This window comes from Lagenorhynchus albirostris, chromosome 4, assembly GCF_949774975.1.
Source record: "Lagenorhynchus albirostris chromosome 4, mLagAlb1.1, whole genome shotgun sequence".
Taxonomy (NCBI): Eukaryota; Metazoa; Chordata; class Mammalia; order Artiodactyla; family Delphinidae; genus Lagenorhynchus; species Lagenorhynchus albirostris.
The window spans coordinates 19076150-19103216 of NC_083098.1; the positions used below are offsets into that span (position 1 = coordinate 19076150).

Consider the following 27067-nt stretch of genomic DNA (forward strand, 5'->3'; position numbering starts at 1 on the left):
CAGGATGCTGGACCAGATGATGTCGGTTTGATGACAGTTCATCACTACCTGACTGAGTGACCTTGGGCAAGGCAGTTACCATAGAGACTCACTCTGGGAGGCAAATGATATTTATTTTAAAGTTTAATTCAATTTTTTAAAAATAAATGAATACATACCTATCACAAGGTCTGACTCATGGTAGGTGCTCAACAGATGAAATCTGAATTTGAATTTCAAGCTATAGCTTCTTTCTGCTTATTTTTCACAATCCTTTACATGTGCAGTCACACTATTCTTATTTAAATCCCTATCCTTCTTAAGAAGCATGATTTTGGATTTCTCTCAATTATTCTTTCTTTTAAAGCCTATACCTATCATAGCAGTAGCTGTCAACCCTACTTTACATTAGAATCTCCTAGAGAACAATTAAAAACTAACAGTGCCTGGGCTCCCACCTCTGACCAACTGAATCTGGAACTTTGAAGATAATCACAAAATCTGCATCAAACAATAAATAAAAAAGTAAGGAGAAAAAGAATGACTAAAAATGCTTAATTAAAACCAGACCAAAAGAGAACTTAGTTATTACACATACTATACAAAACTCCAAGAGGGATTTGAAAACACTCACCTTTGTTATTGTATACATCTAAGTAATTTGGTGCTGAAAAAATTGTAATGAGAGAAGGGAAGCCTGTTGTTTGGCTTTTCCTGTACATGCGGTACCTAAAAACAATAAATACAAGTCAAAACAAGGCTAAGTATGGAAAAAAGATGATATCAAAATAGACATTTAGAAATAGAAAATTAAAGTTAAGTTTTACTATTCAAAGAGAATTCAATTATGGAGGCACTAAAAATTTTCTCTCTGAAGTCTGTTATACACAGACATCAATTCATTTTGAGGGTGACAATGGAGACGCACAGTCATATGTACAATTTCAAAATAGGTCTTTTCTAAGTTTAGCAGACCTGGAAGAGAGTGGAATTCAGTGAAAAATCAGAATTCATTTCCATGTTGAATAGAGAGGACAAAGGCTGCTTTTTGTACACAGATACCTGTACCTACCATGTTTTTCAGAAGTTTGCCAATATTTTTAACATAAATAGATTAAATAAGCAGTGCGATATACAAAACTTTACCACTAATAACCAGGCTGATTATTCTATTTGTAACAATATTCTGTCATGGTTATATAAATCCATTTTGCCTAGACCAAGTGACTTGCTTTTCATAGAATGTCTGGTTAAATCTATGGGTTTTACGAGCTGAAATTGTTTCTATTTTAGAATTTTATTTATTACCAATCTCTTCTGGTGTCTATAGGTCAAAGATTATTGTCTCAGCAGGGAAATATTTAATCAATCAGTAATGAAACCTCTGCAACATGTTTGGAAATAAATGAACAATCCAGTTACTTTTCTTTCACTGAGACAAAAATGGGACTCTAGTCCTCAAATCAAAAAATACAGGAGATTTGGTTCTTTTCCATCAAGGTGAAAACGTATCTCACGACTTCTATGTGACAGATTTCAGGAATATTAGTTTAGAAAAATTCCTAAAGTGCAAAACAAAATTTTATCATTCCTTGGTTCTTCTGCGTCAGTTATTTCTGGCAGACTAATCATGCCTACTTTAGCTGGGTTCTAAACAGGCCTCAAATAGTACCTTTAGATAGATTAAATAACGACTTTAAAGTTTATAATTTTACAAATATTTTGATACTACTTTTCCCAAGAGAAAATATCCCCTTAAAAATCTTTTGAAATGTCCTAGAAGTATTTATTCTGCTTATGGAACTGAGCTTTGTTGGGGGAAAATATCAGAATGGAAAAGATAGTGACACTCTTAATCCTGGTACCTTGACTTTATAAACTCTGCCTGATTATGCCTACTTGACAGCAAATAAAAACAAAGAATCTGGATGACATAATCTCAACTTTCCCCAATGAATCAGTCAACTGCTCATTTTAAACAAATATACTTGTTGATTTTAATCGACACACTTAACCTGTTTTCAAGTAAGCAGATGGATTTCAGGTCTACCATGGGATTAAGATAAATCTGCTTAACATGTTCAGTTGGGACAGTCAGCCAAAAAGCAATGGTGACACCACTGCCCTGAAAAGTGAAAAAAATTATCTGAGGACCTGATTGGCTGGGTATATCAATAGGTTACTGCGAACATTGGCTACAAGAGCAGTGAGCACACAATATTGGATCAGTTCATACTTGCTGATTGATTGCTTGAAAAAAGCTAATTTTGAAAACAACAGGATCTGCCTTGATTCAGAATCATCACAGGTATGGGCTTACTTCAGAATGCGGGCATCTGAATTCCCAATTTCAGTGCACAGATTATAAAAATAAATGTTCCTCCTTTTCAGAAAACTTAGAATATGAAGGAATGAGCTTAAGCTTTTGAAGGCAAAACAATGCCTTTCAGTGGAGTGTACTGGGAAGGGTATTGGACTTCAAATCCTAGAATTAATTATGCTTATTTCTCCCTATGCCTATCTCCCAAATGTAGATTGAATGTACCATCAAAGTGCATATCTGATATTTTTTTAGATTTCTAAATCCTTGGAATCAGTTTACATTTTTAAAATTTACCAGATATTACAAAATCATGTTATGCATTTGTTAGTTAGAATATAGGATTTTCCCCATCATTTGAATGTCTCTTGTTTTTCCTTTAAAACTTGGGATCAGGAATGATATTCTTTAAATAAGAGTACAACATGCAATACCTGTTAAATACGTATGTGTAATTCTCATCCACATTGCCAACCAAGACTGTAATTCTCATCCACATTGCCAACCAAGACTGAAAAGTAGCGGGAATTGAAAGAAATAAAAGGAGGTGGCCTCACAGTGCTTAAGATAGCCAGGTGAAAATTCTACCTCTTCAAGCTAAAAATGAAAGGACTTTAAAGGGGACTTTACAGCACATCTGCAAACCACTTATTCCCCAGGACCCTGCCATATCTGTGTCACCAGAAGGCAATTTTTAGGTCTAATTCCTTCAGGGAGAGAGCTTGGCAAGGGGAACCTCCACTGCCGAGCATATGAGGGACTGACAAAGGGCAATGCATGGTTTTCATAAACCCACAAAACGGCTCACCCTGCGTCTTGCGCTTCATGGGCTCGGAGTATAGATAACAAGTTATTGTGCTGTAAGAATTCACATACAGCCGGGTAACTGCCAGAGACAAAAAGAAAAGAGAAAAGTATCTGTTATGAAATCATCAAGAGTAGCACATTTATCTATAACATCCAGATTTATGTGACTGGATCAATTATAATCAAACATACATCATTCATGAAACAAGCCTCTTGGTTCTAAGGACAGGTTTTCCACTGTGGCAGAGAAAGTACCTGTAGCTATACTTTTTTTTTTGAAGTATAGTTGACTTACAATGTTGTGTTAATTTATGCTGTCCATCAAAGTGATTCAGTTATACATACATATGTACATTATCTTTTTTCCATTATGATTTATCACAGTATATTGAATATAGTTTCCTGTGCTATACAGTAAGACCTTGTTGTTTATCCATTCCATTATTATAGTTTGCATCTGCCTATAGCTGTACTTTATTTATTTATTTATTTATTTAGGCCGCACCATGTGGCTTGAGGGATCTTAGTTCCCTGACCAAGGTTCGAACTCAGGCCCTCTGCAGTGGAAGCGCTGAGTCCTAACCACTGGACCACCAGGGAATTCCCTATAGCTGTACTTTTAAAGGGCTGGAGGTGTGTAAATTGGAAAAAGAATGCTGTCATTATATAACAACACTAGAAAAGTATCCAACTCATAGAGAAAATCAATATTATTAAGTCTACATCTAAATACAAAGTGAATGGAAGCATAAATATAACATAAGAGTGTAACTTAAAGTATAAATCCCAATTTTCTCAAATATAGCATTATTTGTATTTGGGTGCCTGCTTGAGAGCTTGACAGAAAGGACTGAGCTAGGGAGTGGGAGAGAGTAAGTCTTCTGAAAAGTCAAACTGTCAACTTCTTTATGGGTACATCAACTGATTATATCATTCAAAATCTAAACAGAATTATGAAATCCACAAGATTTAAAAATGTGTACTTTAAATGTGACCAACAGAATTTTATCTTAAGACATTGTTTCCTGTGACTTAATAAAAATATCAAACATACAATCAATATGATTTTGTCTGTTAAGAAAGTCTCAAAACCAAAGATGAAAACTTCATTAAAAATGAAATTCAAATTACAAACTAAACTTGAAAGACCTTTTGCAATCCCTTTATCTCTGCTCCAAGAATTTTTAATGAGAAAAATGTATATCATAAAAATGAATAAATTTTAGATAGTTCAAATCAAGAGACAGCAAACCAATGCTTGTTTAAATATAAACAAACTACAGATATTCACTAGAACCTAAACTACATATACTATAGGAAACAATTCACAATTATAAAAATAGCTCTTTGGGGAAATAATAATATATGTCACTCAAATAATTAAAAAAAAGAGAAGATGAAAATCATTTCTATGCTACAGATTTTGTAAGAATTCTCTGATTAAGAGGAAAAAAATACCAATTAAGATGGCATATCACTGTAGGGATACTGATTATAAAAAGGATTCAGTTCTTTGGCAAAAGTGGGATCTGAAATCAAAAATAGTCTTTGTGCATGTGCAACATGTGCACACATATTTGTGTGCATGTGTGTGTGTGTGTGTGCGCGCGCACGCGCGTGCACATGTGTCTTCTAGAATATTCTAGAAATTTGCTAGGAAGAGAGAAAGAGGAGACATCCATGCCGCCTTCCCTTCTTAGTGTTCCCAGGTCATCCCAATAAATAAACCACCTAACTGATGAACATGAGCATGATCCACAAATTGGAGGAGATGGTCCACCCAGAGTGCCTACATGGAAACGTGTCCACATGGTACCTGGATCAAGAGTTGGCCGACATGTGCCGTCAAAGACTTCTGTTCTACTTTGGGAAAAGGTGAGTATATCCCTTTTCCAGATCAGTGTGTCAACAAAAGAGACCTTAATTTCAGAGACACTGGTTGGTCTTCAAAAATAGCGCATTTGCTTGTACATATTAGCTACAAGATGCCCAGACAAAGGGTGACAGAGTAGCGGAAGCACTCAATAAATGTTCCCTCCCTATCTCTTTAAGCAGTGTACTTACATTTCTTGTGCCCTCAAAATGCTTCTTTAGAAAGACACTACTGCCTTGTTGTACCACTGTAAGACAGAGGTTGTTTGTCTATGTTTGTCACTTTTTCCCTTGTGCAAATGGCTTGGTTGCTCTTTTTTATCTATTTTTTTCCTTTTAGAAGAAGTTACCTAGTCTTATGAAAACATAATTTTAATATATTTTCTTCATGCTAAATTTGATACCCTTATGTGTTTAAGCTAAGTTTTCCCCCATGGAAATATACATCTTATATTTAATGGAAATCTGAAGAAGATAAAATTAACCTAGCTAGGTTAATTTGCTAGGTTAATAGCTTTAAGTGAGGAACACTTGATTACTTGGAGCGAATTCATTTTGAAGAAGATTTTTAGAAACGTAAAAGCATGCATACTCAAATACTTGAACTTTCTAAGAATTACAAACATTTTTCTAAATAATAATTTCTTGAACAATATTAGGAAAAAACCCTCTACAACATTTTTATGCTTTTTAATGGAAATGATGATAAACCACAAAGTGTTCAGCTGAAAAGCATTAAAAAAGATACACGTAGAATGGTAGGAAAAGCAGAGTTCAGAACACCTTAACACCATAGGGAGAGTTGGAAAATCATTAATTCACCAATAATTTATCAAACACTAATTGGTGATTTTCTTTCCATTTGTTATGAGACACAGGGAGGGGTGGTATGATAAGTGCAAGGCATGGTTTCTGTCCTGAAGATATAATCTAGGTAGCAAGGTAAAACATATTTTTTTAATTAAAAAAACTACATTAAAGATAAAATAGTAAAGCTTCGTAGAGAAATTATAAAGCAAAAAAGAAAGCATGTGGGTCTGAGGAAATCTTTTTGAAAAACATCTATCTTGTAGTAGTTTTTTTTTTTTTCCTTTCTCTTTTCATTAATAAGGTGACACTTCTGAGCCCACCAAGAAAAAAAAAGCCTTTCCTCCTCCAGGCTGATCAGCTCAAGCCGGGGCCATGGCCTTCTGAGCAGAGGGCGGGCTGAATCTCAGCCCCACTCATCCCCCTCCACAGGGGTACCCTTGTCAGGCACAATCTAACTGTATGAGTGATTCTGCTGGAACAGTTTTTTTTTAACCCTATGTCCTGAACATGTCTTCTAACGACACTTGCTTCAAGGACTGGTGAAGGCCAGTGATGCTTTCAGCTTTGTGATATTCATTTACCAGCATGCGTTGCTGTATTTGGGAAACAAGCTATTGTAGTCTTTGAAAATGTTGGGTTTTTTTCTATTGGAATATGATTATTCCTTAAGCACTAGAAAATGCATCTTCTCTGAGTAGAAAGGGAGGTGGAAATTTCCATGGAATAGTAAGGATCCTTAGATTTGGGTTCTTATTCCACTTCTTTGAGCCTGAATTACCCCATTTGCAAAAATGCAGACAGTATTATTTATTTCATAGAATTGAGATGAAGATTAAATGAAGTAGCAATATATGTAGATGTCCTAGCCCAGTGCCTGGCCCATGGCAGTAGACATTCAGCCACTCCTATTTGTCTCCTCACTACCACAGTGTGGAGGTAAGAATGCGCCACAGAACGTGAGTCAGCAACCCCAGATTCCAGCAGTAGCTGTTCCTTTTACTAGTTGTGACTTGTGTTAGACCTTAGAGGCAATAACTTATGGGGATTAGCAGACAGGCAAGGGGTTAAATTCCGCCGAAGGAAGGAAAGGAATAGGGAGGAGACTGAGCATGAACAAAGGTTAAGAAAGTAGAAAAGACAAAAATGTGAGAAATGATATGAAAAGTGGCTGGGCATTAGTGCGAACAGCTATTATTAGGCTCATTCTATTGCTTCTCTTATTATTTTTGTTTCTTGCTATATTAAACTCTATTTTAGACCTTGAAATAAATCTTGTAGATTTCAGATGCTTTAACCATGATAATAGCCAGCAGGCATTATTAAAATGCCTTTTTATGCTTCTATGCCTTTGCATACACTTTCCCTGAGTTTGTTTGTTCCTCTGCAAAGGCCCACTCTTCTGCGAAGCCTTAGCTAAATTATCATTTGTGAACCCTTCCCTTCAAACCTACCTCACCCTGAGGTGCATAAAATTGCTACATCCACTATGTTCCCATAACATATGAATCTAATACATCGCTTGTCACACTGTAGTGTAATTTATGTTTATACATCTGCTCTCCAGCAATAGCGAATGCCTTAAGAGACAGACACTGTTTTATTTGCCTTCATATTCTAAACGCTCAGCAGCAATTTGTCAGCTTACTGACGCTCACACACAACTGTTGGAGGAGCCTCAACAGGGGCAGTTATGCAGGTGCGAGATGCAAAGGGTTTCCTTCCCTCATTGGCTCCGGCGAAGCAGAGGCAGGCAGCCTGCAATCCCTTGCCAGTGGACCAAGAGAAAGCCTCCACCCGCCTCCTTGGTGCCTCACCCACTCTCAGCCTGGTAGTATGGAGGACTCGCCCCCCTTCCCAGCTCCTCCTCTGCTTCTTGGGGCCTAGCAATGGGTTCTTAGCCCTGGGGTGTCCTGGCACTGCCCGGATGCTGTCAGGCCTGTCTTTTCCTAGGACTTGCTTGTTTTTTTCTTTGCCCCAGGTTCTCCAAACTAATTTCATTTTGCCCACTAGGGATCAAGTCTGGAAGGGGTCCAGCCCTTCCTGCCAGAACTTCACCAGAGCTCAAGTCCTCAGCTGCCAGCTGCCTCAGGAGCAGTGAGCAATTTTTATTTAAGGCAAACTTTTTACTGAAGTATAACATCTTTACAGAAAGTTGCACCAATCAGACGATTACAAGTGGACACCCTTGTAACTAGCACTAAGATCAAGACAACGAACATTACCTGAACTCCTCATATGTCCTTCGAGTCACCACCACCTCCTCACTAAGGGTAACCACCATCCTGGCTTTTAACCTTATACACTTGGTTTCTCTAATGCTGTACTCTTATTTCAATGAAATCACCCAGTACACACTCTTTAGTATCTGGTTTCTTCCACTCATCATTATACTTGTGACATTCATCCATGTTGTTCTGTGCAGTTTTTCTCATTCTCATTTGCTGTATATAGCTGCATAAATATACTACAGTTTATTATTCATTCTACTAAACAGACATTTGGGTTGTTTCCATTTCTTGGCTATTATGAATACTGCTGCTATGAACAATCTTGTATATGTCTTTTGGCACACATGTGTACACATTTCTAGTGGATATAAAAATAGGAGTAGAATAGCTTAGTTATATGAAGGTTCAGCTTTAGTGTATACCAAAGCAGCTACCTGTAATTTGGGATTGGGAGTAAAGTGAGACCATTTGGGTAGTCATCTTTCTAGAATTCCCAGAGTTTTTATCTTCCTCATATTTTTCACCACTTCCCTGTCTTCAAGAGCCTCCCCCACTGATTCTGGTTGGATATGTTCTACTCATCCTTTAACACTTAGGTCTAATAACATTTCCACCATGAGTAGTCCCTTAAACCCCATTCATCCTTGTGTGTGTGTGTGTGAGAGATAACCTCCACATTTATCACAGAACTACTCACCTTGCAATTTATCAGTTTCTATTTATTGGTCTCTGCCACTAGACTGTCATTCACTCAAAGGCGGGGACTTTACCTATAAAACCTTACGGAAGGCATATATAGTAGGTGCTCAGCTAATATTTGTTAAATAATTGAATGAATGAATGAATTCTCAAAAGGTTACCCATGAATGGAACAGTGTGAATTGAGGGGAGGGGATAGGAAGGTGCTGTGAAATCAGGTGTGATTTCCACAGGCTAAAATTGAAGGTCTTGAACTCAGAGTGGGAGGGAGGGAAGGAAGGATGGTCTAGATGCTGGTTATATTTTAAAGAAAGGGTCAATAAGACATGATGACTGGTTGGTGGTGATTTCAGCACAAGAAGAAAAAGCAAAGGTATTTGCTAGTCTGTGTGACTGGGAAAATGAACTGTTAATAGAAACAGAAAAACCAGGAGAAATCTCCAGTGGGAATTAAGCAAGTGGGAAGGTAAATAATAAACCTTTTCAGGCAAGGTGAGTTCAGGATAAGGTGACAACGGAACATTTAAGATAAAAATTCCAGCAGAAAACTAGGCATAGAGAATTCGAGCTCAGGAGAGATAAAGAGACAAAGGGACCAGACATAGATCTGGTAACCACAGAGTTCAAAGTTTACAGTGAAGCTAAGGGAATAGATGAGGTTCCTGGGAACAGTGTGAAGAAAAATGTCAAGAGCAGGAGGAAGACAAAGAAAGAGGCAGGAGAAGAGTCAGGGATCTGCCTGATAAGTCAGAGGAGAATCAGGATATGTGGAAAAGGAGGAACCAGAGCATTTCAAGGTGGAAGGGGTGGACAAGAGTGTCAACTGTAGAAGAGAAGTTGGGTTGCTTGTGAACAGAAGAAAGGCTGTTGATCTGTGATTAAGAGACCAGTAGTGATTTGAGTGAGCTGCCATTTGTAGCTTCAAAAACATGTTTTAAGTGACCGTCAAGATATTCTTCAAATCTCAGCATATAGAGGAACTTTAAAATGGCTGGTTTAACTCACTTCTTCTGAAGCAAGCTACACCTAGAACAAAGCTTACAGGATGCCTCCAAGGTAAACAACCCAAAGCACCAAACCTGGCTGACGGCTTCATCTGGTCTCCACGAAAATGAAATTTGACCTCTGATTTGTCACAGTCCTCATGGACTTTTATACTCTAGTGCGTGGCTGCTTCCAGCATCTTAGTTACTTGAACATTATAGGCACTGAGTATGCAAACTCTGGTCTAAGGTTCTAAAGATGATGGTAGCACTGGGGCAAAAGCAGAGTTCTTATGGATTCCTTCCTCTCTGTTACATGGACTGTTTTCTATAACTCATGAGCAGCATTGGCAAATTCTTACAGATGCATCTATCTGTATAACTTCTTTTTTTTTTTTCGCGGTACGCGGGCCTCTCACTGCTGTGGCCTCTCCCTTTGCGAAGCACAGGCTCCGGACGTGCAGGCTCAGCAGCCGTGGCTCACGGGCCCAGCCGCTCCGTGGCATGTGGGATCTTCCCAGACCGGGGCACGAACCCGTGTCCCCTGCATCGGCAGGCGGACTCTCAACCACTGCGCCACCAGGGAAGCCCATATAACTTCATTTTATTTAAATCATGGTCCAGATAATACATTAGATCATGGAGAGGGTGGCATAGCAATTTAAATATACAAACTCTACAGACACATGTGAAATAAAACTGGGAGTTGTGGATCAAACTAACTGCCAATAACTCAAACAGGTAATTGTCACCAAGTTCTTTTACCAATTTTATTGTTCCTTTGTGCCCCTCTAGATCAGCTTTATAAACCATGACCACAGAGGTGGCTTGACACCTTCAAGATGACACTAAAGACAAAAGAATCAAAAAGCTCTAGGAGAATGTGTGAGTCATTTTTCTCTTCAGATAAAACAATCCACACTGCTCTGCCATTTCTCAGAGTACATAGGCTGTAGATGTTGACAGTCAGCATTTCTCATGGCTAGCGATCATTATCTCTTAAGAACCTCTAAGGAGAGGAGTTAAATAATAATTTTGGTGAGAAGAAAATTGTGAAAACACGCATAATCCTCCCATTATCTAGTTGATGGACTTTATGTCTGACGTAAACACATCTGTGTCTATATTCACAAAACAAAAAAAATACCATAACTTTATATAAGTTCAGTACAGGACTTTATTTAGAATATATCTGAACAGCTGACTCAGAAAACTAATAGAGGAATGTTATACTATGAATTAAAAAAAGATTAATGTAATATGGCTTAATATCGAAATCAAGAGGTTTATATTTTATTTGATATTGTATTATTGAAGCACAACTCAGTGGTATCAAATAAGTAATTTAAACATTCCTGGTATAATTAGGGATTTGACACCAGATTTGAAAAATTGAACACTTGGCTTTGATATATTTCACTAAAAGTTGGAATGTCTTTAATAAAAGACTACTCTCCAATTAACTAATTACTGAAAAGAAACCTTAGGCTTTTCAGAAATACTATACCATGACTCTTAATTTTAGCCAAAATTTCCAAAACATAGAAATGAATTATAAACTTTCTGATAAAAAAGCTTGGGACAAACCTCTTTCTTAATATTTAAAACAAAAACCATTCTTTGAATGATGCTTTATAGTGTACAAGACTTTCTGTTCGCAAGCTTCAATTTCTCAATCACATCAACAGATAAAGAAAAGGAAACTTTTTCCCCCATAAGGGAAACAATGTATGGAACAAAATTTTCCACCAAAATGTTCCAGAATAAACTCTGATCAATGTTATGCAGAAGGATGATATCTGCTTACTCTAGAGACGAAAGATAGGTGGTTGGATGCATTTTACAGAGTTCTTCCAGCCTGGTCATTAGCTTGGCTGCCAGGGCAGGAATTGAGTGTAAACTTCAGTGAATATCAGGTATGATTTTTCAGTTTTTTTTTTAAAAAAGACTATGTATTCTAGAACTTAAATTCTCAACTTCTCCATAATCTCTTTTGCACTTTCATTCTGGCCACTTTCACATCAAACTATATGTCTGATAAGGGAACCTAGTGCAACTGGGGGTAATAAAATGCAGTAGGCTAAAATTGAGGTAACTAAGATGTCAGGGAAATCGTGAGGATATGCAAAAACCCAACTGCGGTGCTGATTTCTTCCTGAAGTGCTCTGAAATGTTATTGGGGGTGGTAATGTTTCCAAATCTCCATACATTTGCAAATAGAAACATTACTATAAAATTTTTGTCAACATGGCTTGTCAAAGTGCTAAGAATAAATTTACTACGGCACCTATATACTGGGTTGCTGCTAATTTTAATTTATTCAGGAAGTCCAATGAACTTAAGAAAATTTAAGAATAACTTGAAAATAATTGATCAATTTGACATTCCTTTTCTCATTTAAGTTATGAAAACTGGTAAAAATAATTTTAAGTGATGACATAATTGAATGAAGAAAAAAGAAAATCGAGGCTGGCACTGGATTTTTTCCCTACAGTTCCTGAAACAGAACGAATCTCCTACTAAACCCTACTACCTTCTTCCGCTGCTTTGTCATGCTGAAGCCACTTGCCGCTTTTATGCCTTTTCTATTCTTCACAGATATTATATCTATATGTCTATATAGATACATTCATTTATTTCTCTATCTACTTACTTATTTATATTTTTATTCTCCAAGGGCTAAGAACCCATTTGAACCAGGCTATCAAAGTGAACCTTTCATTTGTACTTGCTTCCTAGAAACGTTATACGCACATAATAACTAAATCAAATACATGGACTGATGAATAACAACAGTTAACGAATGTCACATGCTCCAAGAGGCAAGCTGGAGCTCTCCGTCCTCACCTGTAGAAGTATGAACACCCCCTGACTGTGTTGTGAGTGAAATGTTCCTGAGTCTTCTCATTTCCAAAATCCTCCAGGGGGTCTGACCACAGGATATCACACATAGGTCCATAAGCGGGTGGTTCTTTGAATCGGTCTAACTAAGAAAAATAGAAGACAGAGAACAAAATACTAATCTTTGGAAAGTTGGAATTCAGAAATAGAAGAAGCCAGCATTTTGCAGTACCCACGTTTGCTCCCCAGCCACAGCGCAGCGTGAACTGCCCCCTACCTCCCTCCTGACCTGTGCTCCTTCCTCCCCACTCTTCTACTCTTCACCTTTCTCGAACTTTCCTTCCTTCTTCCTCCTGACACTCATTTATTATCTGCCTTCAGCTCACCCTTTGCTTCCCTCTTGCCTCTTTAATTCCCACCCTTTACTCTGTTTCTTCTTTCTCCTGGTTTCCTCTCCGTCTTTCTCTCCTTTTTATTTTATCCAGCCTAGTGTTTTAGTTATTACCAATTGATGTGACTCTAACTGTGTTTCATTTCTTGAGGAGAAGCTTTTGTTTTTTACCTTTGGGGAAATTTCTGTTACTGCTTCCATTAAACTGTGATTTAGAAATCAGAATGGGGAACGATTTACAGTGTTTATATTCAACGATATAATTTTGAGAACAGACGGCTTTCATTTTAAGAGTAGTTACTTGCTATATGACATTTTGGATATTCACTCATTAGGGGATATCTAAGTTTCTAATTAAAGTCCAAGATGATTGGAGTCATTTTACTGGGTACAAACCATCTTAACAATAAGCAGTAAAATGAACTCCAATTTAGCTGGTCATTCTTCAGCTCACAGTTCTAAGCTCTATAGTTTTAACTTAAGTCCTCATATGAAATCCATTTTCCAATTTTCCAGCTATAAATGTTTAGCAAAGTCATATTTCAATTTAAAATGGTACATTTAGAAGCTATGAGCAATACAATAACTGGAAATGACACTTCACCAACAATTTTATAACAGTCACCTTCTTATAGTTTATCCTGATTTGACTACAATTAAAGGATCTTGGGTGAAGTTAGCAGAAACTATGGAGTCTCTTGAAAAAAAGCCTAAAACAGCTTTGAAAACCCATTAAGAACCAATATTCTCCATTTTCAATACTTTAATATTTTAAAAAACCCCATAGGGACAGGTGAATATATAAGGCTGACAGCCTATCAAATTCTCTTTTTCTGAGACATAAAAGGCGATGTAAATAATGGTTTTGCTACACACCATTTTTTACTAATATCTAAAAAGAACGAAGCAGTATTTCACTTTTTCAACATCCAATGAAAAACTTCAGTAAGACAAGACCCTCTATATTTCAACAATTATACTATACGTAAAATATTCATTGCAAACTTAGACTTAAGATAATTTAAATAATTTATGCTTTTGGAACAATTCATACAAGAAAAATAATGCTTGTCCATAAAAATACAGAATTTCTTTCTGAGAAGCAAGAACTGATTATTCGGGATAGAACAGTAGAGGAGGGGAGACTTCCTGATTAATGTGAATTCCCAGCTAGAGCTTTGGTAAGGCAACCAGAATATAGAATTTATTCTGGAAAAGTTATAAAATGCATTCTGAAATTAATACCATCTACTGTGAAAATAAACAACTCTGAAGTTAATTAAAGTAAGTGTGGTAGAAACTCTAACTGGCATATGGTAAACGCAAACATAAAAATCACTTTATGGCTCAGTCCAAAGTGTAATGACAAATACAAAAATTGAACATAATATCTGAAACATGCCAGAAACAAAGTCCTAGGGATAGCAGAGCACATTTTAAAAATCTACATAATTTATGATAACAAGTTTAGTTACTGATTTCAGGAGTCCATCAGACTCTAGAAGAATAAAGTGGTTACATTCATGCAGAAAGTGAACCACTCTATACTTGAGCTCCATGACTGCACTTCAGTGTCCTATCTCTATAGAACTTCAAATATAGAGCAAATATCAATCCTCTGTGTGCTACAGAACACCAGAAGCAGACGTGTAATCGTGTCTTATAAAAAAGGACACAAACACACAGAGCAGGAAACAAAGGTTTATTTAATGTATTTTTGTTTAATTTTAAAAATAAAAACCATGAATTTCCTTTCTAACAGGAAAGTAAATACAATATTATTTTTACATTTGAAGACTTGGACCTTAATGATAGAGTATTCAGATAGAATCTGACTGTTTTACTTACTTAAATATAGTTTTTCTTTAAAAACCAATGAAATTTTAAAAGAATATTGAGCATAATCAAAGAAGTAAAAGACTGTCTCTTCCACTACATAAAACTATCCTATACTACATTTTCTCATGAAAGAGATATTCCCACATTCAATCTAACTCATCTTTTTGCTGGCCAAAACAACAGTAAGATCTAATGTTAAATTAAGTAGAAAAATACCTCTTTAAAAAAATCAACTGCTTTTCACCTTGCCACTCAGTACAATCAATAAAATAGCATCATAGCCTTTGTTAGGTTGTTACTTTAAAATTTTAAGCCGTGAAAATTGTTAGATTTAAAAAAAATGCCAATATGGACACATTTTAAAGGTCAAGTTGTGATATTTTCCCAAGAGGAAAGCAACATCTTTTAACTGTAATATACCATGAATATACAACGCATTGTTTGAAACAAGCCAAGGGGAAATGAAAAGGCATATATATATATATATATACACATACATATATATGTATATATATATTTTAGTGATCAGATATTTAGTATTTCTAATGACACATCACATGGTAAAATGAAACTTGAGGTTTTTGAGATGAAAACTCTTCCAAGTATAAATATATGTTTCTTTCTAGATTAAAAAAAAAAGAGATTCATGACCAGTTTAAATCATTTTCATTCAGAAGTATCAAGTTAGTGATAAAGGCAGGGAAATTAATGCCTTGCATTTATTACTGAAAGACACCAAATGGTAGACTTGGAAAATAACAGAACTTACTTTTCTGATATCATCTAAGGTGTTAATCTCTGGAGACAAACCGCCGTGTACACATAGGAACTGTTGGTTCATCAGAGCAGCCAGGGGCAGGCAGTCAAAGGCATCCATGCAGGCATCATATACGCGTTCTGAATACTTTATTTTACCTTTAACATATGATTAAAAACCAACTACTTACTCTTATGATTTCACAGGTAGGATTTGGTTCATAAAAATAGGTTTTTTTAAAAAATGTTTTCTTGCCGGAATCATATTAGCATATAACTACACATGCAAAGTTCCAAATGTGATTAAAGAAGACTTTTTAAAGTTATATATTAATCTTTATATCTACTATTTTTTATTTTTGTTGTCCTTCCATATTTGACAGTTTTTAGTTACTTTTTGTGTAACAGAGGTGAGAACTTTTGTATACATATATCCCTGCTAGGTACCTGCAGATGTGTATTAAAAAAAAAAAAACAAAACAAAAACACAGCAACTAGGAGACCAACAGAAGAGGACACAAAACTGGCTGATTCTCCTGAATGTTCTTGTAGAAAAGCAGATTGCAAGAAAGTTTCCAAAGTTGTTTCTAAATCACTGCACATTACTTTTCCTTTATTGACTTATATCTAATGTTTGGAGAGAAGTCTCTATGCTCCATTGAAATAGGACTAAATGACAAAGAGAAATTTAAACTTCCAAGGACAATGAGGAAAATTAAGAGAAGAGGAAAGTGAAATTTATATGAAGTACTCCTCACTCTTAGTATTTATTTCTAAAGGAAGAAGTCGTCTTTAATTTTGTAAAATCCACTCAAGGCTGGTAAATCTACTGGGTCCAGAAAGAGAGGCTCAATGTGGAATCTGCCCTCCATTTGTTTTTACTGAGTGATTTGAGATTAAAGAGTAGGATTATCCTGAACAGCAGTATTCTGGCTATTTAAAAAAATAATTTCATCACTTGTTGCTTAGGCTAAATCACATCAAACATTAATTTGAATTTTTATATCACTTTAAAAAAACTATAATTTAAAAAGAAATTCTGAATTCTCTTAATTGACCATGCTCAGAAAGTAAAATGGAATGACATAATATAGTATCAGTTTTTGAATTTTTGACTTTTAAGCAAGGGATCATATCGTAATACGCTCTTTGTATGGATTAAAATCACTATTTAGCACATACGATGTTAAATGAAGAAGCCTGAAGTATACTTACATTCTTGTTTAAATGTGAAATACTCTGTTAGATGTCTACATTCATGATTTCCACGAAGTAAAAACAGTGTTTTGGGGTAAAGAATTTTCAAAGCCCACAAATACAGCACACACTGAGAAAAAAAAAAAAAGAATAATATAAAAATAAATATTTTCCATTATACTTACACATACCTTGGCTGACATATCAGGAAGACATGAACCAAATGCACTACTGTGACCAAAAGTCCCCAAAAGGCTAAGTCTTTTTTATGGAAGATATTGAAAATCAAACAGAAAACATTACTTTGGTACAGAGCCAAGATTCATCTATACTAAAGTATAAACATTGCACTGGAGATCTAGACACCACACGAAAACAATGGACTGCATAGAGTTTATTGGGAAAAGCCCGAATGAAAATATACTAAAAATGAAAATATACTTGTGTCAAAGTATGAGAAGAAATGTGACAATTAATAAATAAAATAAAGTCACTTTTCTTTATAAAGGTAATTATTTTGTACAAATTAGGTAAAAGAAATGGGAGAATTAGAAAGGAAAGGTACCACAAAATTTAGAAGCAAACATTGACAAGCTCAGGCTGACTTGGATTGTAACTATTTTCTTTTTTTTTTTTAATTTATTTATTTATTTTATATTTTTTTATTTTTGGCTGCTTTGCGTCTTCAGTGCTGCGTGGGCTTTCTCTAGTTGCGACAAGTGGGGGCTACTCTTCGTTGTGGTGCACGTGCTTCTCATTGCGGTGGCTTCTCTTGTTGCGGAGCATGGGCTCTAGATGCGTGGGCTCAGTAGTTGTGACACACGGGCTTAGTTGCTCCGCGGCATGTGGGATCTTTCCGGACCATGGCTCGAACCCGTATCCCCTGCATTAGCAGGCGGATTCTTAACCGCTGCGCCAGCAGGAAAGTCCCTGTATCTATTTTCCATTATGCTCTCTCCTTCACTACTCTTCTCTCCCATTATCTTGTCTCTCATTTCAGTGCCTTTGGTAAAGCCTTGAGCTTTTTGTTTTATACGTAATTGTAAATAAACTGAAGGCCAGGGACTCTCACTACATGTGCTGCTGATAGCTAGGGGAAACATTTCATATACCTTAAAACTCTCAAATTAATTACTTGGGTATTACAGTTTGCATAAAAATGAGGGCCAAGTATAAATTCACCAGGCTTGGAATCAACCGACACCGAAACAGTCTTCCTGGAGTGTGAATTAAGATAACTGGGATACTCAAGTATTAACATCAATTTCATTATCCTCAAATAGCATTCATTAAAAATCCACAGGGAAGAGAAGAGCACACTGAAAACAAGTATGCTTTTTTATCCTCATGAACTTTATTCTGAAAGTTAAGACGTTAGAGAACCAGAAAAATATTGAGACAAAAGTCTGATTCTGGTTACTGAAATCTAAAACCAAAACTGAAACAATATTTACATTTTAATAATGAGTTTTCCAACATATAGTAGGTATGCCGGATAATCTCCACAGGGAAAAGCTACTGGCAACTCATCTGTGGTGCTACCTGTGAACAATAATCATCTCTGTCAGCTCATGTGATAATTTATTAAATGAGTGGAAATAAATGTTTGAATATATAGTCCAAGTTTTGAAGAAAATACTAATTATCAGAAAAAATATGTATTACTGAGTTGTTCAAGCAAGATACTGCCCCTCACTGTAATTATGATTGAATAAACAAAAATAATTAGCTGATATCAAATTTTACATATATATGCTACATTAGTTAATTTTATAATTACCATTTTCTGCTTATAGTTATTACCTAAAGTTCATGTGAAAGATGATAGTACTATTTCTGAGAAGTTGACCAACTGGCCTGTATTGAAGGATTATGATCTGTTGATACATGTACGTGGCTCAATGAGTGTCTGATTGCTGTGTGTCAGGTTTAGAGGTGCACTTACAATGTTCTAGTAAAAGGAGTGTGTATTATCAAGCTTGTCTCACATTTCAGAGATGATATTTATACACTGTTATTAATGTCAATGAGAGAACTATTCTCAATTTAAAATTTATAAGATTTTATCATATGTATGTTTTGTTTATATATTATATTATAAATAATTTAAAATTATAAATTTAAAATATAAATTAAATTATAAATTATATAAAAATATCTTTCCAAATAGGTTGTTAACATTGGATGTTTGATTTGGAATAGGAATGGGATGGGTATGGGAAGTCTTTTAAAAATTATATTGTATTTAATGTGTTGTATTTAATGCATACATTGTGGGAGAGAATATGTGTTTTGGCTACTCTGTAGTTACTTTTTTAAAAGGTTTTCTTTGTTTCTTGTTTTCACTAATGTATAACTTATATCCAGTGAAATGTATCTATCTTAAAGGTACTGGTCAATGAATTTTTGCATATGTATATTCCCATGAAACCGCTGCCCAGATTCAGTTACATTTCAGCACCCAGATGGCTCCCTTGTGCCCCCTCCCAAATCAATGTCCTTTGGAAAATGTTACCACAATTCCGAACTCTTTAGATTAGTTTTGCCTATAACAATTTATTTTAAAGCAAAGCTATAATCTCTCCAACAAAAATCTAAAATGCAATTTTTTAACCCCACTCAAATACTACTAGAGGAATCACATTCTAGGGCCCATATTTTCTTTTTATGCCATCTATTAAAGATCCTGTCTTGACATTAGCACATGGCTTTATCACCTCTAGTCTTGATTACTATAGCTCTTTCATAACTGAAACCTCAAAGGTTCTGTGGTATCCTTATCATACCTATTTACCTTTTAAATGATTCAGTACACATTTCATGTCCCTTATTATGTAATGGATGTAAAGCACCCTGCATGTAGCAGGAGTTTAGGAAACATGAGCCTCTTTCCTGTAAATGAGAAGGAAGGCAGTCAGAAAGGAGGGGGGAGTAGAGAGATTGGGGGGGAGAGAGAGAGAGAGAGAGAGAGAGAGAGAGAGAGAGAGATGACAGAGAAAAAGGAAGGGAGGGAGGAGGAAAGAAAAGTAAAAAGACTAGAGAAAAGAAAACTCAATTTCCAAATTCTTGGCTCGAGTACCCTAAAAATAAGAATCCGCTTTCCACATTTTATTTCCCTCTCCCCTGTGGCAAGAATAAAATATCTTCCCAAACACTGAATAAAACCACAAATGCAGCCAATATGGAAGAAGTGGCATGGTGAATGACAGGGCAAGGGTGGACTGGAGAGTGGAGCCCCGCGAGCTTCACCCTCAACATCTGGTGGGAGAGCACTGCCAAGCACAACACTGTCCTGCTGGTAACTATTTTGCCATCTAAAGCTCTAACATTCTGGAGAGCTAAAGATCTTGAACAAAATTATAACCTGATATTCTTTTAAAAAAGAAAAGTCTCGCGTAAAAAAATTATCCCGTTTAATGAACAATGAAAGAAAAATTAGTTAAATAATTGGTTATTTTTGTCCATGGGGTATCAGATGGCTAATGTGAATAAAATTTTCCCTGGATTAATTGGTTAAAGTAGAAATAGAGAGGCAAGTTCCATTGGCTTTTTTGCAGGGTGAGATGTAAGTTAATTGCACTAATCACTTTCAACTGGACCTCGACTATCTTTCCAGTCATACTCTAAATAATTAAACAGATATTTACAATCTAAAATTAGTTTGGTTTAGTCAATATGAAAGATCGAGCATCCTGTATCTTTTTCTTAATTTTTTATGGCAGACATAGTTTTCTCTTATTTAGCTTCCCCAATGAAGCAGCACTAAGGATATAATTTTCTTCATTAGTTTAATTGGCTCATTGATAATAGCAGTACAGTTCTTTACTTGGTAATTTATGCCTCTTAATGATGTGTATTCTTAAAAACCTGTACAGGGGAGTAAAGAAGGATGTAAAAGAGGAAGCAAGAAGTAAAAAACACATATACACAGCTTCAGATATACATCAAGCAGCTCCCTAAAATAACTATACATGCTGCAAAACATTCTAATCAAAAGTGCTGTCTCTCAGTCACAGGACGGTAAAGTGAGGGATATGCATTGGCTGGAAAAAGATCCAAACTCCTGAAAAAATGTCAAATGCTGCTCTTTTAAGACATCATTTGCCGGGTCTGACAAGCACACAGAGAAGCAGCGGTGGGAGCTAGCAATGCACTATAAGGATGACTGGCTGCAGGGAGACAGCCAGACAATTTCTTCCTCATGTCTGTGGCATCACTCTGTCACCTAACATTGCTTGCTGTACCCTCTGCTTGTTATTCTCATGCAGAAGCATGGAACATTGCCTGACGTGCTGTGGTTCGTTCTAGTCTATGAGCTTACAGTTAATAAACACAACTACTCTTCCTGCTTAAAGGTGTTTGAGGCCTGGGCTGAGATCTAGTCGTTGATGCAGGGGCACAGCTCTCTAAGCTCAAGGCAATGTCTTGCAGGGCAGAATGGCTAGAAAGGGAGCCCGAGGAAGTGAATAGAAGAAACAGTTGTGTGTGCCTTTGTTTGCAATTCCGAGTTTTTCCCTGCATTCTCAGAGAAACAGACACGAAACTATCAGTATATATGTACACATAGCCTTGATCAAAGAGATTAGGTAGCATAATGCCATCATGAGAAAGAGGATGGTATTTGGTGTGAGGCAAATCATTATCCCAGGCAAAATTATCTCTTTCATCACTATTCAGACGGTTGTTTGTTTCATTTGGGCTAACTTTGTGGGGAACGATTTCTAATCTTGGCGAAAGAAGACGGGGGGAAAGGCGGGGAGGGAGTGTATAAAATGAACTCCATGTACTGCCCAGAGCACACTACCCAGTGCCTGTAAATACTACCCAGCTGAGACTATATGAAATCTGAATCTACTCTTCAAAGCTGATTTCATAAAAATTAAATTTAACTGCTTCTCTTTGCCCAGAGAATAGCCAAAGGAGGAGACCTGCAGTGGAACTCTCAATTATTGAGATGAATCAGGAAGCCTGTTAGGATAGTACACGCTGGAAAACTGAGCTCCCATTTTAGAATTTATCTTAAACCAACAGGATACGCAAAGAGAATATTTTATATTTAATGCTTTGCCCTTCAGATTATATTATATACAGAGTTATTATATATATTAAATTACACATTATGTAATGTGTAATATAATATATATATTATATACAAAGAGTGTGTATCAGTGCCTGCATCACTGATGTGTGCATTTTTGGTGGTTCGTTTAGTGAGTATATGGCCAAGGCATGGGATGTAGTGGAAAGAGCACAGACTTTGCATCCCGGCACTGCCATTTACTATGTGTGTGACTCTCTCTGAGCCTTGGTTTCTGCATGCTGAAAAGAAAGACATTTACATGTTCCTTGAAAAGCTGTGAGGAATAAATGAGATCATTTATACTAGGCAAACAATACCATTTCCAGCTTGCAAACAATGTCAGCTTCCTTAATGCACAATACGAAGCCTCACAGTATCTTCAGTAAGTATATTTTATATAAATATTAGTTCTATTTTAAATAGGCTGATATCACTGAGCCATTCTAAAAGCCCTCAAAGGTCACGGTCTAATCAAAATGGATCATTTTTACTTCTGAAGCTATCACACTTTTGTCATTTCTTTGTGTATGTGGTAAGTCCCCGGGGCTATACTCCCAGACTTCTAGAGTTGAATTAAAGAGCTGTTTTTGAAGATGGGGACTCTGATATATGCATCTCAGAACTTTTAAATGTCCTATGATACATACACTCGATATTTCACCAACATTTGGTTTCAGACTTTGTTTCTTTGCTTGAATTGCAGAAGGTACATATTACATAAACTACCACAACTTTCATAGTTCAAAAATCTAGATTAATTGTAGACTAAAATAAAAATCTACTGAGGAACCAGTGATTACTGCTTCGCAACTTCTTTAAGGAAACAGTTCTAAAAAGCTTTAATTAGAGAGAGTTTGGGAAGTTTCAAAAGGTTTGAGGCCAGAGATTCAAAAGCCTGAACTCTTCTCGTAAAAAAATCAAAGGTAAATAGACTGGTAAGATTAAGAAAATATAATCACTCCCAACAGGAGAGTCTCTGCCATTCTTTGCTTAGAAGGTGGGCTTCAAGAAAAGTAGAACACCGATTTCATTTATCCTCAGAACCTTCCATAGGTGCATATAAATATTAAATGAATAAGATAAATTTAAGTTACTAAAATCATTTTTAAAACTATTTCCTTAGTTTCCACATGACCCTAATTTAAAGGAAGTAGCAGAAACTCTTTATCTCCCATTACTGTTTTCTGTTTATAGCAGTCTTTCTCAAATCTGGCTACACACGGAAATCATATACCGCAAGGTAAACCAATTCTGGCCCACGGGAAGTAACAGTGCCACTTATGGGAAACATCCTTAAATGAGAGGACATACCCTTTTCTTCCTTCTTTTCCTTCTAGCTGCATGTAATGTGGGAATATGAGGGATGAAGCTGGTGTAGCAGTCTTGGGTCATGAGGTTGACTTTGTAACGAGGCCACGCACATCAGATCAATAAGGCAGAGGCCCTGGGCCCTGGCACCAGGCGGGGTCACACCAGCCAGGGTCCGCCCATCTATCAGCTTTTACTAGAGAGAGAAATAAACTTCTATCCTGTTCAAACCACCATTATGTTTGTTTGGGTTTTTTTTTCCCTTTACTCTTGGCAGATACTAGCCCTAATGTGATACAAAGGTCTTACAAAATTTGTACTCAGTCACACTTCTCTGCCATGTTGGTCAAGTTAACCCATGAATGAAGTTTATGAGGTTTGCTAATTTCTTCCTCTGTACTTTTCTCACTTCAGTTTCCCTCCTAGTTAAATCTTACTTGTTTTTTGTTTCTAACCCCAGCCATATATGCCCTCGATATTCTCCCAAACATCTATATTCCAATGGTAATTATTTTCTGTACCTTTTTTATCCCAAGATTTTAATAATCAGTTCAAATAATAATTGAATCCTGGAACCATCTGTTCTAGGCTTCTTATTCTATAAAGCTTTTTACAGTTATATTTTCCTACACAGATTTAGGTTTCTAGAGAGCAAGGATGTATATTCCTTTAAATTCTCCTAATTACAGTGCATATACATTGAAGAAATACCTAAATGTACTCCTCTTTTTGGACTTATATACCAACACCACCCCTCCCTCCCTTACCACCATGAATGATTAAGAAATATGTGATCTTTAAATGAGATCCTTAAATGTGATTAATATATTGGTGGGCCATATATATATATACATATATGCATAGTCAATGATGGGAGGTGAATTGAATAACCCTCTCTCCAAAAGTTAGTATAATAGTTTAAAAACAAAAGCCATTTAGGAGTGACATGTTTTTCAACATTAAATATTCCTATAATAAATGAAATATTATGATGAAAATTTAAAAACCTAGAATCTCTTTAATAAATGATTGTTATGAATATATGACATTGGTGTGAGACTTCAGTAAATTTGATTTCTCTCTTTAATTAAGAATAACTGTTTTCCTTTTTAACACATTATTTCCAAGAGCACATACAATGTCAGCTACTATAGCATGAGCTCTGATTCTTTAAAACTTATTCTTATTTCAAACTATTTCTTTTAATAAATATTTAATGAGTCATTTCTATGTATGAAACACCATGTTAAGCACCAGAAAGAGAAAACATCTGAATGAAACAAGAGCCTTGTCTTTATTCTGAACGTAACTTCTACTTACCTGAAGCAGATGCAGTTGGGAGGCTGAGGAAGAACCTCTACTCAAAGGTTATCTGTTTTGTTTTAACTAATGATTTTGACAAATTACCCTATTAGATGACAGGTGCCAAAAAAGACAAAATATAGCAGCTGTCAGTGTACTCATACAGACTCATACACACAAATGCAGACACATGCACTTGACTATCAATTTACAAAAATAACTTATTGTCTCATAATTATGAGACATAACCAGGCAAACACATTCCTGCTTATTTAATCAAATTTGATTGTCTCAACAGGAGATAGAATTATCTAATGTCAAATATCATGCAAGTTTTGCAAAGTTGCAAATCTATAAAAAGTACGAAAGGCAAAATCTTACTATGAGCCATTTCCTTGGCATTTCTATGCAATAAAAAGCATATGAGAATCAACGGAAAATAGGATATGGAATTTCCCACACATTTATGTGTATTAAAGTTCTTTGTTAAAGACTAGGGATTTCCTTAAGGCAATACATATACCACTTTATTTTGCTAAGATATTGTTGATCCATTACTGAGCAGCTAAGAAGAAATGATGCAGACTTACTTCGATACTGAAGTACCCTCTGTCTACATAGTCCCCTAAGAAGAGGTAGCGAGTGTTGGCAGGAGATCCGCCCACTTCAAAGAGCTTCATCAAGTCAAAGAATTGTCCATGGATGTCCCCGCAAACTGAAAGAAACAAAGAAAATTCATCTGATGGTTACATTTTGTTAAGACTCTGAATTAGACAGTAAAATTACAAAATTTTAGAACCAGAAGGAATTTAGAGGTCATCTTAGCCAAAACGTTCTTTTGTAAAACAGGAAAGTGAGACAGAAATTCCAAACTTAATTGGTGGCAGACCTGGCTTTTGCATCCAGTTCTACCAATTCACAGATTAACTGGAAAAATAAAGATAATAATAACAATAATGGCTATTATTGTTGTACATTTAACAATTCTGCACCAAACACTCTGCTAAGCGATTTCTACACATTTTATAGTCATGGGATAGGATTTCCTTTTGCACATTAGTCAAAGAGAGGTTCAGAAATTTGACATAATCTATATACTGAGTCTAAATATGTATCTACTACATGTTATTGACTCCTGAAGAAAAGGAAATGTTGATACCCGTTATAAAAACTGTATTTCACTGACTCTAAAATGCCATCAATTATAAAACACATCATTATTTTATGTACCACTGAGAAAGGAAAAAACTCCAATTCAATTTAAATTTATATTATAAAAGAGCATTTTTGTAAGATGTACCCTGGTATCAAATGTCAAATTTTATTTTAAATTGTGAAATTAAAAAAATCCTGTAAAACTGTATAAATAATGACTGGTAATTCACATTTCTTAACTTTCTCACCTTCTCTTTTAAACCAAAATTCTTCAAAAAGCTATGTAGCCTCTCTTTTTAAAACCCCTTATTCAGTACTTACTATTTCATTTACTACTTTCAAAGCCCTAAAAAAATAAATATTATCTCCATTATGGTTATGTGGCTAGGCGAGATCACTGTTAAAAATGAATGATATGGGCTTCCCTGGTGGCGCAGTGGTTGAGAGCCCACCTGCCGATGCAGGGGACACGGGTTTGTGCCCTGGTCCGGGAAGATCCCACATGCCTTGGAGCGGCTGGGCCCGTGAGCCATGGCCGCTGAGCCTAAGCGTCCCGAGCCTGTGCTCCGCAACGGGAGAGGCCACAACAGTGAGAAGCCCGCGCACCGCAAAAAAAAAAAAAAAAAAGAATGATACAACTGAACTGAACTGAAAAAAAAAAAAAGAACGATACAGTTTCAATTCAGATTTGTCTAATTCAAAGATTTTGCTGTCAACCATCATGTTATAATATCTTTGACATTTATATGGTTTATACATGTGTATATATTTACTACCTTAAGACAATTTTATGCTTGAATGATGAACGTGATGTGGCTGTTTCTTTAATGCTAAGAGGTTCATAGAATGAATGTTATCAGTGAATAGGAAATCAAGAGGCCAAAGGATGCTATCTTAACACATTCTTATGCTGTAATCACAAGTAAGCTGAAATGTTTTAAGCCTCATTCCTTTATCTGATGAAAGCTGATAGAAAAATGAGTCAAAGAAGTTCATTGATGAAAAAACTATAAAACAATGGGTGAATAAAAATGTCCTATAAATCCCCATTCTTACCATCAAGGAACAGCTAGTAAGGACCCAGAGTTCTATAAGCCTGAAACAGGTACAGGTGGACTCTATTTTAGAATACCTGCACTCAAAAAGCTTAGAACCTATCAAAACAGATGTAAATTACAAGGAGTTATAATTGCTAAGGCATTCTTTCTGCAAATTCCAATCCCATAGCTTCTTCCCTCTCATGAGCAAGAGATACACAGTACAAATGCCAGAAACATATTCTTCCACTTCTGAAATAATATCATACTAGAAAATTGTTTATAAATAATCGTTTTTATTCTTACAGTTGAGTACTTTGCAAACGGGCCCTTATCCTGGCCTAATGAGGAATTTGGTTTGTGAGAGACATGTCATATACTGTATTTTAACCAAAGGGAAAGAAATAAAGAGCAACAAGTGTCGTGGTTCAAACACTGCCGGGTACAGATGCCAGTACCCACT

General features: G+C 36.0%; 1 protein-coding gene across 3 annotated transcripts in view; it reads right to left on the minus strand.

Moving 5' to 3' along the window:
• The window catches only part of PPP3CA (protein phosphatase 3 catalytic subunit alpha), a 299312-nt gene that overhangs the window by 51885 nt on the left and 220360 nt on the right, over nucleotides 1-27067 (minus strand). For 2 of the 3 annotated variants that reach the window (XM_060147633.1, XM_060147634.1), the window contains exons 3-8: nucleotides 25003-25127; nucleotides 16741-16852; nucleotides 15539-15684; nucleotides 12546-12685; nucleotides 3108-3185; nucleotides 614-708 (exon numbers count right to left, since the gene is read on the minus strand). In XM_060147633.1, the coding sequence (XP_060003616.1) occupies nucleotides 614-708; nucleotides 3108-3185; nucleotides 12546-12685; nucleotides 15539-15684; nucleotides 16741-16852; nucleotides 25003-25127 (696 nt within the window). The remainder of the gene's footprint in view (nucleotides 1-613; nucleotides 709-3107; nucleotides 3186-12545; nucleotides 12686-15538; nucleotides 15685-16740; nucleotides 16853-25002; nucleotides 25128-27067) is intronic. The other variant, XM_060147635.1, reaches the window with a different exon arrangement.